This window comes from Melozone crissalis, unplaced genomic scaffold (assembly GCF_028551555.1).
Source record: "Melozone crissalis strain CALT ecotype California unplaced genomic scaffold, PUWL_Pcris_2 ptg000695l_1, whole genome shotgun sequence".
NCBI classification, from domain to species: Eukaryota; Metazoa; Chordata; class Aves; order Passeriformes; family Passerellidae; genus Melozone; species Melozone crissalis.
In genome coordinates this window covers 1-12,582 of record NW_026536358.1, presented here as the reverse complement: position 1 = coordinate 12,582, position 12,582 = coordinate 1, and the positions used below count along the sequence as shown (strand labels likewise).

Here is a 12,582-nt window from a genome sequence, read left to right as displayed (position 1 = left end):
CTCCATCTGATGGCACCTGTCACCTGTGTGTCACCTGTGTCACCTGTGTGTCACCTGTGTCACCTGTGTCATCATCAACCATCACCCGTGTCACCTGTGTCACCAACAACCACCCATCATCCCACCTGTGTCACCAAGAGCATCTCCATCTGATGGCACCTGTCACCTGTGTGTCACGTGTGTCACCTGTGTGTCACCTGTGTCACCTGTGTGTCACCTGTGTCACCTGTGTCATCATCAGCCATCACCTGTGCCACCCACAACCACCCATCATCCCACCTGTGTCACCGAGAGCATCTCCATCTGATGGCACCTGTCACCTGTGTGTCACCTGTGTCACCTGTGTGTCACCTGTGTCACCTGTGTCATCATCATCCATCACCTGTGTCACCCACAACCACCCATCATCCCACCTGCGTCACCGAGAGCATCTCCATCTGATGGCACCTGTCACCTGTGTGTCACCTGCGTCACCTGTGTGTCACCTGTGTGTCACCTGTGTCATCATCAACCATCACCCGTGTCACCTGTGTCACCAACAACCACCCATCATCCTACCTGTGTCACCGAGAGCATCTCCATCTGATGGCACCTGTCACCTGTGTGTCACCTGTGTCACCTGTGTCACCTGTGTGCCACCTGTGTCACCTGTGTGCCACCTGTGTCACCGAGAGCATCTCCATCTGATAGCATGTCACCTGTGTGTCACGTGTGTGTCACCTGTGTGTCACCTGTGTGTCACCTGTGTCACCGAGAGCATCTCCATCTGATAGCATGTCACCTGTGTGTCACCTGTGTCACTTGTGTCACCTCTGTGTCACCTGTGTCATCATCAACCATCACCCGTGTCACCTGTGTCACCAACAACCACCCATCATCCCACCTGTGTCACCGAGAGCATCTCCATATGATGGCACCTGTCACCTGTGTGTCACCTGTGTGTCACCTGTGTCACCTGTGTCACCTGTGTCATCATCAACCATCACCTGCGTCACCGAGAGCATCTCCATCTGATGTCCCCAAGGGCCACCAAGGGCCACCTGTGTGTCACCTGTGTCACCTGTGTCATCATCAGCCATCACCTGTGCCACCCACAACCACCCATCATCCCACCTGTGTCACCGAGAGCATCTCCATCTGATGGCACCTGTCACCTGTGTGTCACCTGCGTCACCTGTGTGTCACCTGTGTGTCACCTGTGTCATCATCAACCATCACCCGTGTCACCTGTGTCACCAACAACCACCCATCATCCTACCTGTGTCACCGAGAGCATCTCCATCTGATGGCACCTGTCACCTGTGTGTCACCTGTGTCACCTGTGTCACCTGTGTGCCACCTGTGTCACCTGTGTGCCACCTGTGTCACCGAGAGCATCTCCATCTGATAGCATGTCACCTGTGTGTCACGTGTGTGTCACCTGTGTGTCACCTGTGTGTCACCTGTGTCACCGAGAGCATCTCCATCTGATAGCATGTCACCTGTGTGTCACCTGTGTCACTTGTGTCACCTCTGTGTCACCTGTGTCATCATCAACCATCACCCGTGTCACCTGTGTCACCAACAACCACCCATCATCCCACCTGTGTCACCGAGAGCATCTCCATATGATGGCACCTGTCACCTGTGTGTCACCTGTGTGTCACCTGTGTCACCTGTGTCACCTGTGTCATCATCAACCATCACCTGCGTCACCGAGAGCATCTCCATCTGATGTCCCCAAGGGCCACCAAGGGCCACCTGTGTCACCTGTGTCACTGAGAGCATCTCCATCTGATTGCACCTGTCACCTGTGTGTCACCTGTGTCACCTGTGTGTCACCCGTGTCACCTGTGTCACCAACAACCTCCCATCATCCCACCTGTGTCACCGAGAGCATCTCCATCTGATGGCACCTGTCACCTGTGTCACCTGTGTGTCACCTGTGTCACCTGTGTGTCACCTGTGTCACCGAGAGCATCTCCATCTGATAGCATGTCACCTGTGTGTCATGTGTGTGTCACCTGTGTGTCACCTGTGTGTCACCTGTGTCACCGAGAGCATCTCCATCTGATGGCGTGTCACCTCTGTGTCACCTGTGTCACGTGTGTGTCACCTGTGTCACCTGTGTGTCACCTGTGTGTCACTTGTGTCACCTCTGTGTCACCTGTGTCACGTGTGTGTCACCTGTGTCACCTGTGTGTCACCTGTGTCACCTGTGTCACCTGTGTGTCACCTGTGTCATCATCCACCACCTGTGTCACCTGTGTGTCACCTGCATCACCTGTGTCACGTGTGTGTCACCTGTGTCACCTGTGTGTCACCTGTGTCACCTGTGTCACCTGTGTGTCGCCTGTGTCATCATCCACCACCTGTGTCACCTGTGTGCCACCTGTGTGTCACCTGTGTCACCAAGGTGTCCCCAACCCCTTCCCGAGTGTCCCCAACCCCCTCTGAAAATCGCCCCCCAAAATTTTGGGCATAAACCCAAAAACCTGAGGAAAAAAGCCCAAAAATTTGAGAAAAAAAACCTCTGAAAGTTCAGGGAAAAACCCCCAAAATTATAAAAGTCCCCAAATTTATAAAAATCCCCAAAATTATAAAAATCCCAAAATTCAAGGGAAAAGCTCTTCAAAATTCAAGGGGAAAAAAACCCCAAAAATTTAGGGAAGAACCCCAAAAATGAGGGGAAAAAAAATCCAGAATTCAGGGACAAAACCCCAGAATTCAAGGGAAAAAAATTACCCCAAAAATTAGGGAAAATAAATCCAAAAATTCAGGGAAAAAACTCCCCAAAATGATCCCAAAAATTAGGGAAAATAAATCTAAAAATTCAGGGAAAAAAAACCCCAAAATTACCCCAAAAATTTAGGCAAGAACCCCAAAAATTTGGGGAAAAAAAGCCAAAATTCAGGGGAAAAACTCCCAAAAATTTAGGGGAAGAACGCAAAAAATTAGGGGGGAAAAAATGTAAAAATTCAGGGAACAAAACCAAAATTCAGGGGGAAAAAAACCCCAAAAATTCAGGAAAAAGCTCCCAAATTTCAGGGGGAAAAAAAACCCCAAAACTATCCTGAAAATTTAGGGAAGAACCCCAAAAATTGAGGGGAAAAGATGCCAAAAATTCAGGGAAAAACACCAAAATTCACCCAAAAATTCAGGGAAAAAAATCCAAAATTTAGGGGAAAAAAGTCCCAAAAATTACCCCAAAAATTTAGGGAAGAACCCCAAAAATTAGGGGAAAAAAACCCCAAAAATTCAGGAAAAAGCTCCCAAAAATCAGGGGAAAAAACCTCCAAAATTACCCTAAAAATTCAGAGAAGAACCCCAAAATTAGGGGAAAATTTCAGGGAGAAACCCTTCAAAATTATCCTAAAAACGAGGAGGAAAAAATAAAAATATTTCAGGGAAAAAACTCCAAAATTCAAGGAAAAAAAAATCAAAAATTACCTCCAAAATTTGAGGGAAAAACCCCCAAAAAATCAGAAAAAAACCCCAAAAATCAGGGAAAAAATTTGAATTTTTGGGATTTTTGAGGGATTTTTGAGGGGATTTTTGGGGCTCCTCAGCTTCGACTGAATCCCAAAAAAATCCCAAAATTTCTGAACCCCCAAAAATTTATTTCAAACCAAATAAATGGATTGAAAAGGAGTCGGATTCGGATTTTGGGGGATTTTTTGAGGGATTTTAAAGGGATTTTTAGGGGATTTTAATGGGATTTTTTTGGGGTTTTTATGGGATTTTTGGGGGATTTATGGGGATTTTTTGGGGATTTTTACGGGATTTTTATGGGATGTTATGGGAATTTTACGGGATTTTTTGGGGTGATTTTATTGGATTTTTATTGAATTTCTGGGGGGGGTTTTATGGGGATTTTAAAGGGATTTTTAGGGGATTTTAATGGGATTTTTGGGGGCACTTGGGGGGCATTTTCAAGGATTTTTAGGGTATTTTTATGGGATTTTTGGGGGGATTTTTTTGATTTTTATGGGATTTTTTGGGGGATTTTTTTGGGATTTTTAGGGGATTTTATGGGATTTTAATGGGATGTTTGGGGGGGATTTTTTGGGGATTTTTGGGGGATTTTTTTGGGATTTTTATGGGATTTTATGGGATTTTTTGGGGATTTTTGTGAGATTTTATGGGGATGTTTTGGGGGATTTTTATGGGATTTTTATGGGATTTTTTGGGGATTTTTATGGGATTTTTATGGGATTTTTATGGGATTTTTGGGGGCATTTTCGAAGGATTTTTAGGGGATTTTAATGGATTTTTTTTGGCATTTTAATGGGATTTTTTGGGGGGATTTTTTTGCTTTTTATGGGATTTTGGGGGGGGATTTTTATGGGATTTTTAGGGGATTTTATGGGATTTTAATGGGATTTTTGGGGGGATTTTTAGGGGATTTTATGGGGATTTTTATGGGATTTTTGGGGAATTATATGGGATTTTTATGGGGAATTTTATGGGGATTTTTGGGGGTTTTTTTTTGAATTTTAAAGGGATTTTTAGGGGTCATTTTCGAAGGATTTTTAGGGAAATTTATGGGATTTTCTGGGATATTTTGGGGGATTTTATGGGATTTTTGGGGGACATTTTAGGGCATTTTCGATGGATTGTTAGGGTATTTTAAAGGGGATTTTTATGGAATTTTTAGGGAAATTTTAAAGGGATTTTTAGGGGTATTTTAGGGCATTTTAATGGGATTTTTGGGGGGATTTTCGAAGGATTTTTAGGGGATTTTATGGAATTTTAATGGGATTTTGGGGCTATTTTAATGGGATTTTTTTGGGATTTTAATGGGATTTTGGGGGGATTTTTAGGGGAATTTTGGGGGCATTTTAGGGCATTTTTATGGGATTTTTGGGGGATTTTAGGGCATTTTCAACGGATTTTTAGGGTATTTTAAAGGGGATTTTTTTTGGGATTTTTATGGGATTTTGGGGGGGATTTTGGGGGCATTTTAGGGCATTTTTATGGGGTTTTTTGGGGGGATTTTTATGGGATTTTTGGGGGACATTTTAGGGCATTTTCAACGGATTTTTAGGGGACTTTGTAGAATTTTAATGGGATTTTCGGGGCTATTTTTATGGGATTTTAATGGGATTTTTGGGGGATTTTATTGGGGGATTTTTATGGGATTTTTATGGGGATTTTTATGGGATTTTGGGGGGATTTTTATGGGATTTTTATGGGGATTTTTATGGGATTTTGGGAGGATTTTTAGGGATTTTTGGGGGCATTTTAGGGCACTTTTATGGGATTTTTGGGGGATTTTAATGGGATTTTTGGGGGGATTTTGGGGGGATTTTGATGGGATTTTTTGGGGGGATTTTAGGGGATTTTTGGAGGCATTTTAGGGAATTTTATGGGATTTTAATGGGATTTTCGGGGCTATTTTTATGGGATTTTAATGGAATTTTAACGGAATTTTAAAAAATTTTTTTTTTATTTCTTTACCGTTTTCCTCCCCACCATTTTCGAACCTTTCGGGGTTCCCATTTTCGGGGTTCCCCCCCCTTTTTTTTCCCCTCCCCCCCCCTTCCCCAGCCCCTCCCGGCTCCTTCCCCGCCCCGATCAAAGTTCGGGGCTCGCTCGGGACGTGGCGCCCTCGCCGGTACCCAAGGGGGCGGTTCGGGGCCGTTTTTGGGGTCCCCCCCGGGGTTTTTTGGGGTCCCCCCGCATTTGGGGGATCCCCCCGAGCCCCCCCCGGCCCCCCCCCGGCGGTGTCACCCCCAATTTCGTCCCCCCGGTCCCGCAGGGATGGAGCGAACTTTGGGGTTCCGCCGCTGGAGGTGCTGAGCGTCGTGCAGTGGATGCTGACCTTCCTCTTCCTCGGTAATTAGCGAATGTTAATTAACGTTAATTAATGATTTGAAGGGTTAATTAAGGCCTTGAGGAAGGGGTCTAGCCGTGGAATGGTGGATTAATTGCGGGGTTAATTAATTAGAAGCGTTAATTAATGAGGAAAGGGGGCGTTAACGTGTTAAAGGTAGAGGGGTAATTAAGGGGTTTAATTAAGGTTGTGGGTAATTAGCGCGGGTTAATTAGGGGTAATTAAGGGGTTGGAGGGGTAATTAGGGTCGTGAGGAGGGGGTCTAGCTGTCTAGGAATGGTGGATTAATTGCGGGGTTAATTAATTAGAAGCATTAATTAATGAGGAAAGGGGAAGTTCATGGGGTTAAAGGGAACACTTGGAGAGCTTTAATTAAGGTTGTGGGAGTAATTAGAGGGCGTTAATTAAGGTTAATTAAGGGGTTGGAGGGTTAATTAAGGCCTTGAGGAAGGGGTCTAGCCGTGGAGGGGGTGATTAATTGCGGGGTTAATTAATTAAAAGCGTTAATTAATGAGGAAAGAGGAAGTTCATGGGGTTAAAGGGAACACTTGGAGAGCTTTAATTAAGGTTGTGGGAGTAATTAGAGGGCGTTAATTAAGGTTAATTAAGGGGTTGGAGGGTTAATTAAGGCCTTGAGGAAGGGGTCTAGCCGTGGAGGGGGTGATTAATTGCGGGGTTAATTAATTAAAAGCGTTAATTAATGAGGAAAGAGGAAGTTCATGGGGTTAAAGGGGAACACTTGGAGAGCTTTAATTAAGGTTGTGGGAGTAATTAGAGGGCGTTAATTAAGGTTAATTAAGGGGTTGGAGGGTTAATTAAGGCCTTGAGGAAGGGGTCTAGCCGTGGAATGGTGGATTAATTGCGGGGTTAATTAATTAGAAGCGTTAATTAATGAGGAAAGGGATCTGGATGGGTTAAAGGTAAAGAAAGTAATTAAGGGGTTAATTAATGGATTTAATTAATGCTGAGGGGGTAATTAAGGGGTTGGAGGGTTAATTAAGGCCTTGAGGAAGGGGTCTAGCCGTGGAGGGGGTGATTAATTGCGGGGTTAATTAATTAGAAGCATTAATTAATGAGGAAAGGGGATCTGATGGGTTAAAGGTAAAGAGAGTAATTAAGGGGTTAATTAATGGATTTAATTAATGCTGAGGGGGTAATTAAGGGGTTGGAGGGTTAATTAAGGCCTTGAGGAAGGGGTCTAGCCGTGGAGGGGGTGATTAATTGCGGGGTTAATTAATTAGAAGCGTTAATTAATGAGGAAAGGGGATGTTGATGGGGTTAAAGGGAACAATTAGAGAGCTTTAATTAAGGTTGTGGGGTTAATTAGCGCGGGTTAATTAAGGTTAATTAAGGGGTTAGAGGGGTAATTAGGGTCGTGAGGAGGGGGTCCAGCCGTGGAGGGGTGGATTAATTGCGGGGTGAATTAATTAGAAGCGTTAATTAATGAGGAAATGGGATCTGGATGGGTTAAAGGGCACAATTAGAGGGGGTTAATTAAGGTTGTGGGGTTAATTCGCGCGGGTTAATTAGGGGTAATTAAGGGGTTGGAGGGTTAATTAAGGCTTTGACGAGGGGGTCTAACCGTGGAGGGGTAATTAATTGTGGGGTTAATTAATTAGAAGGGTTAATTAATAAGGAAAGGGGATGTTGATGGGGTTAAAGGTGGGGGCAATTAGCGCCGGTTCATTGAGGTTAATTAATTAACCATGAATGGGGTAATTAATGCGGAGTGGAGAACAATTAACTAATTAACAAGGAATTAACTCGGGAGGATTAATTAGTGATAGGGGGAGCAAATTAACCCTTAGATGGGCGGAGGCGCAATCACGAGGGTTAATTAACATTGAATGAGGGATAATTAGCAACGAAGGGAGAATAATTAATAAATTAATTAATTAAGGGGAGATTAATTAACTCGAGCAGGTTAATTAATGAGGAGGGGATCAGATTAACCCTTAGAGGGAAGGGCACAATTAACAGAGCGGGGTTAATTAATGATGGGAGGGGGGAATATAGCGGGAATGGCGTTGGTGTATGCTAATTTATGCTAATTAACGCTAATGAATATGCAAACGAGGGCCGGGCTCGGTGCTGGCGCTGCTGCTGCTGCTGAGGACGCGGCTCTGGATCGTCCCCGTCACCTACGCGGGGTGGTGGCTCTGGGACTGGCACGGGCCCGAGAGAGGTGGGGACATCGAGGGGACATTGGGGACATTGGGGACAGTGGGGACATTGGGGACATTGGGGACATTGGGGACAATGGGGACAATGGGGACAATGGGGACATTGGGGACATTGGGGACATTTGGGGGAACATTGGGGACATTGAGGGCGTTGGGGGACATTGGGGACATTGGGGACATCAATGGGGACATTGGGGACAATGGGGACAATGGGGACATTGGGGACATTGGGGACATTGGGGACAATGGGGATATTGGGGACATTTGGGGGAACATTGGGGACATTGGGGGCGTTGGGGACAATGGGGACAATGGGGACATCAATGGGGGCATCAATGGGGACAATGGGGACATCGAGGGGACATTGGGGGATTGGGGACATTGGGGACAGTGGGGACATTGGGGAAATCAATGGGGACATTGGGGACATTGGGGGCGTTGGGGACAGTGGGGAAATCAATGGAGACATTGGGGACATTGGGGACGTCATTGGGGACATTGGGGACAGTGAGGGGACATTGGGGACATTGGGGCTCTGGATCGTCCCCGTCACCTACGCAGGGTGGTGGCTCTGGGACTGGCACGGGCCCGACACAGGTGGGGACACATTGGGGACATTGGGGGACATTGGGGACATTGGGGACATTGGGGGGATTGGGGGGATTGGGGGACATTGGGGACATCAATGGGGACATTGGGGACGATGGGGACAATGGGGACAGTGGGGGGATTGGGGACAGTGGGGACAATGGGGACATCGAGGGGACAGTGGGGACATTTTTGGGATTTATGGGATTTGGGGACATTCTTGGGATTGGGGACATCGGGGACATCAATGGGGACAGTGGGGACATTGGGGACATTGGCGACAGTGGGGACAGTGGGGACATTGGGGACAGTGGGGACAGTGGGGACAGTGGGGACATCAATGGAGGGATCAATGGGGACAGTAGGGACAATGGGAGGGATTGGGGACATTGGGGACATCAATGGGGACATTGGGGGGATTGGGGACATTGGGGACAATGGGGACAGCGGGGACAATGGGGACATTGGGGACAGTGGGGACAGTGGGGGGATTGGGGACATCGAGGGGACATTGGGGGGATTTGGGACATTTTTGGGATTTATGGGATTTGGGGACATTCTTGGGATTGGGGACATTGGGGATGTCAATGGGGACATCGGCGGCATTTGGGACAGTGGGGGGGGTTGGGGACATTTATGGGATTTGGGGACATCAATGGGGACATTGGGGGGGATTGTGGGGATTGGGGACAGAGGGGACATTGGGGACATCGAGGCGACGTTGGGGGCGTTGGGGACATTGGGGATTTTGGGGGCATTTTGGGGATTTGGGGACATTGGGGACATTTTTGGGATTTGGGGGATTTGGGGACATTGGGGACACTGGTGGCAGCACCCCCTGCGTGTGTCCCCTGATGTCCCCACTGTTCTCAATGTCCCCAATGTCCCCAATGCCCCCAATGTCCCCAATGTCCCCAACGCCCCCAATGTCCCCAAATGTCCCCACTGTCCCCAATGTCCCCACTGTCCCCAATGTCCCCAAATGTCCCCACTGTCCCCAATGTCCCCAATGTCCCCGATGTCCCCATTAATGTCCCCAATGTCCCCAGGGCCCCGGCACTGGGACTGGCTGCGGAATTGGCGCATCTGGGGACCATTTCTGTGACTACTTCCCCATCACGGTAACCATGGCAACGGTGGCACCGGTGACACCAACGTCACCAACGTCACCCGTGTCACCAATGTCCCAAATGTCCCCAGTGTCCCCAATGTCCCCAAATCCCCCAAATCCCATTAATGTCCCCAATGTCCTCAAATCCGATAAGTGCCCCCAATGGCTACCATGGTCCCAAATCCCCCAATGTCCCCACTGTCCACCAAATGTCCCCAAATGTCCCAAATGTCCCCAATGTCCCCATTGATGTCCCCAATGTCCCCGATGTCCCCAATCTCCCCAATGTCCCCAATGTCCCCATTGATGTCCCCAATGTCCCCACTGTCCCAAATCCCCCAAATGTCCCCAATGTCCCCAATGTCCCCAATGTCCCCGATGTCCCCAATCCCCCCAATATCCCCAATACCCCCGATGTCCCCAATGTCCCCGATGTCCCCAATGTCCCCAATCCCCCCAATATCCCCAATACCCCCGATGTCCCCGATGTCCCTGATGTCCCCAATGACCCCAATGTCCCCGATGTCCCCGATGTCCCCAAGTCCCCATCAATGTCCCAAACCCCATAAATGTCCCCAATGTCCCCAATGTCCCCAATGTCCCCAATGTCCCCAATCCCCATAATGTCCCCAATGACTTCCATGGCCCCAGTGTCCCCAATGTTCCCAGTGTCCCCAATGTCCCCAATATCCCCAATGTCCCCAATGTCCCCGATGTCCCCAATGTCCCCAATCCCCCCAATATCCCCAATACCCCCAATGTCCCCGATGTCCCCAATGTCCCCGATGTCCCCGATGTCCCCAGGTGATCCGGGAGTGTCCCCTCCCCCCCGGGCGCAGTTACATCCTCCCCGCTCACCCCCACGGCATTTCCTGCATCGGCGTCTTCGGGGCCTTCGTCACCGGCGGCTGCGGGGCCGCGGGCAGGGACCCCAAAAGGGACCCCAAAAGGGACCCCAAATCCTACTCGAAATCTGACCCCAAATCCGACCCCAAATCTGACCCCAAAAGGGACCCCAAAAACCCATGGGGTCACCCCAAAACTGACCCCAAATCAGACCCCAAATCTGACCCCAAAAGGGACCCCAAAAACCCATGGGGTCACCCCAAAACTGACCCCAAATCAGACCCCAAATCTGACCCCAAAAGGGACCCCAAAAACCCATGGGGTCACCCCAAAACTGACCCCAAATCAGACCCCAAATCTGACCCCAAAAGGGACCCCCAAAAACCCATGGGGTCACCCCAAAACTGACCCCAAATCAGACCCCAAATCCCAATGGGGTGATCCCAAATCCTACCCCAAAAGTGACCCCAATACTGACCCCAAATCTGACCCCAAATCTGACCCCAAATCTGACCTCAAAAGGGACCCCAAATCCCATTGGGACCCCAAATCTGACCCCAGATCTTGGGGGGACCCCAAATCTGGGAGCGACCCCAAATCTGACCCCAAATCCCATTGGGACCCCAAATCTGACCCCGAATCTTCGGGGGACCCCAAATCTAAGGCTGATCCTAAATCCCATTGGGACCCCCAAATCTGACCCCAAATCTGATTGGGATGGCCCCAAATCCGACCCCAAATCTGATCCTAAATCTGGGACTGACCCCAAATCTGATTGGGGTGACCCCAAATCTGACCCTAAATCCCTTTGGGATGACCCCAAATCCGACCTTGAATCCGACCCCGAATCCGACCCCAAACTCGACCCCGAATCTCATTGGGGTGATCCCAAATCCGACCCCAAAACTGACCCCAATACTGACCCCAAATCTGACCCTAAATCCCACTGGGATGACCCCAAATCCGACCCCAAATCTGACCTCGAATCCAACCCCAAATCTGATTGGGATGACCCCAAATCTGGTTGGGGTGACCCCAAATCCGACCCCAAATCTGATTGGGATGGCCCCAAATCTGGTTGGGGTGACCCCAAATCCAACCCCCAATCTGACCCCGAATCCGACCCCAAACCCAACCCCAAATCCGACCCCAAATCCGACCCCAAATCTGACTGGGATGACCCCAAATCCAACCCTGACCCCAAATCTGGGACTGACCCCAAATCCAACCCCACATCTGGTTGGGGTGACCCCAAATCTGGTTGGGGTGACCCCAAATCCAACCCTGACCCCAAATCCCAATGGGATGACCCCAAACCCGACCCCAAACCCTTTTGGGGTGACCCCAAATCCGGCCCTGACCCCAAATCCGACCCCAAATCTGATTGGGGTGACCCCAAATCCAACCCAGATCCCAAACCCGACCCCAACCCCGACCCCAAACCCCTTTTGGGGTGACCCCAAATCCGACCCCGACCCCAACCCCGACCCCAAACCCTTTTGGGGTGACCCCCAAATCCGACCCTGACCCCAACCCCGACCCCAAACCCTTTTGGGGTGACCCCAACCCCTCGGGGGGTCCCTGCCCGGGGCTGCGCCCCAACCTCGCTGCCCTGGAGGGGCTGTTCCGGCTGCCCCTGTACCGGGAGTACGCCATGGCCGCCGGTCAGTGGGGATTTATGGGGATTTTATAGGATTTTATAGGGTTTTTATAGGATTTGGGGTTTTTTGGGGGGATTTTTTGGGGGTTTTTTGGGGTTTTTTTGGGGGGTTCTTATGGGGTTTTTTTGGGGATGCCAATCTACTGGGAATACACCATGGCCGCCGGTCAGTGGGGATTTATGGGGATTTTATAGGATTTCATAGGATTTTATAGGGATTTTTATAGGGTTTTATAGGATTTTATAGTATTTTATAGGAGTTTTATAGGATTTGGGTTTTTTGGGGGATTTTTTTGGGATTTTTGGGGTTTTTTGGAGGGTTTTTTATGGGGCTGTTCTGGTTCTCGATCTACCGGGAATCTGCCATGGCCGCCGGTCA

The 12,582-nt window shown here is 48.9% G+C and overlaps 1 protein-coding gene across 1 annotated transcript; it reads left to right on the top strand.

The window, feature by feature from the left end:
- Nucleotides 1–4,590: 4,590 nt before the first annotated feature.
- LOC128950524 (diacylglycerol O-acyltransferase 2-like) lies at nucleotides 4,591–12,207 on the top strand (the record flags this gene model as incomplete). The annotated part of the gene is given in 8 exon segments (XM_054295394.1): nucleotides 4,591–4,597; nucleotides 5,530–5,596; nucleotides 5,741–5,817; nucleotides 7,893–8,000; nucleotides 9,636–9,676; nucleotides 9,678–9,707; nucleotides 10,502–10,614; nucleotides 12,095–12,207. Coding segments are annotated over 8 exon segments (556 nt in total), but the record flags the coding sequence as incomplete, so codon positions are not given.
- Nucleotides 12,208–12,582: the final 375 nt, after the last annotated feature.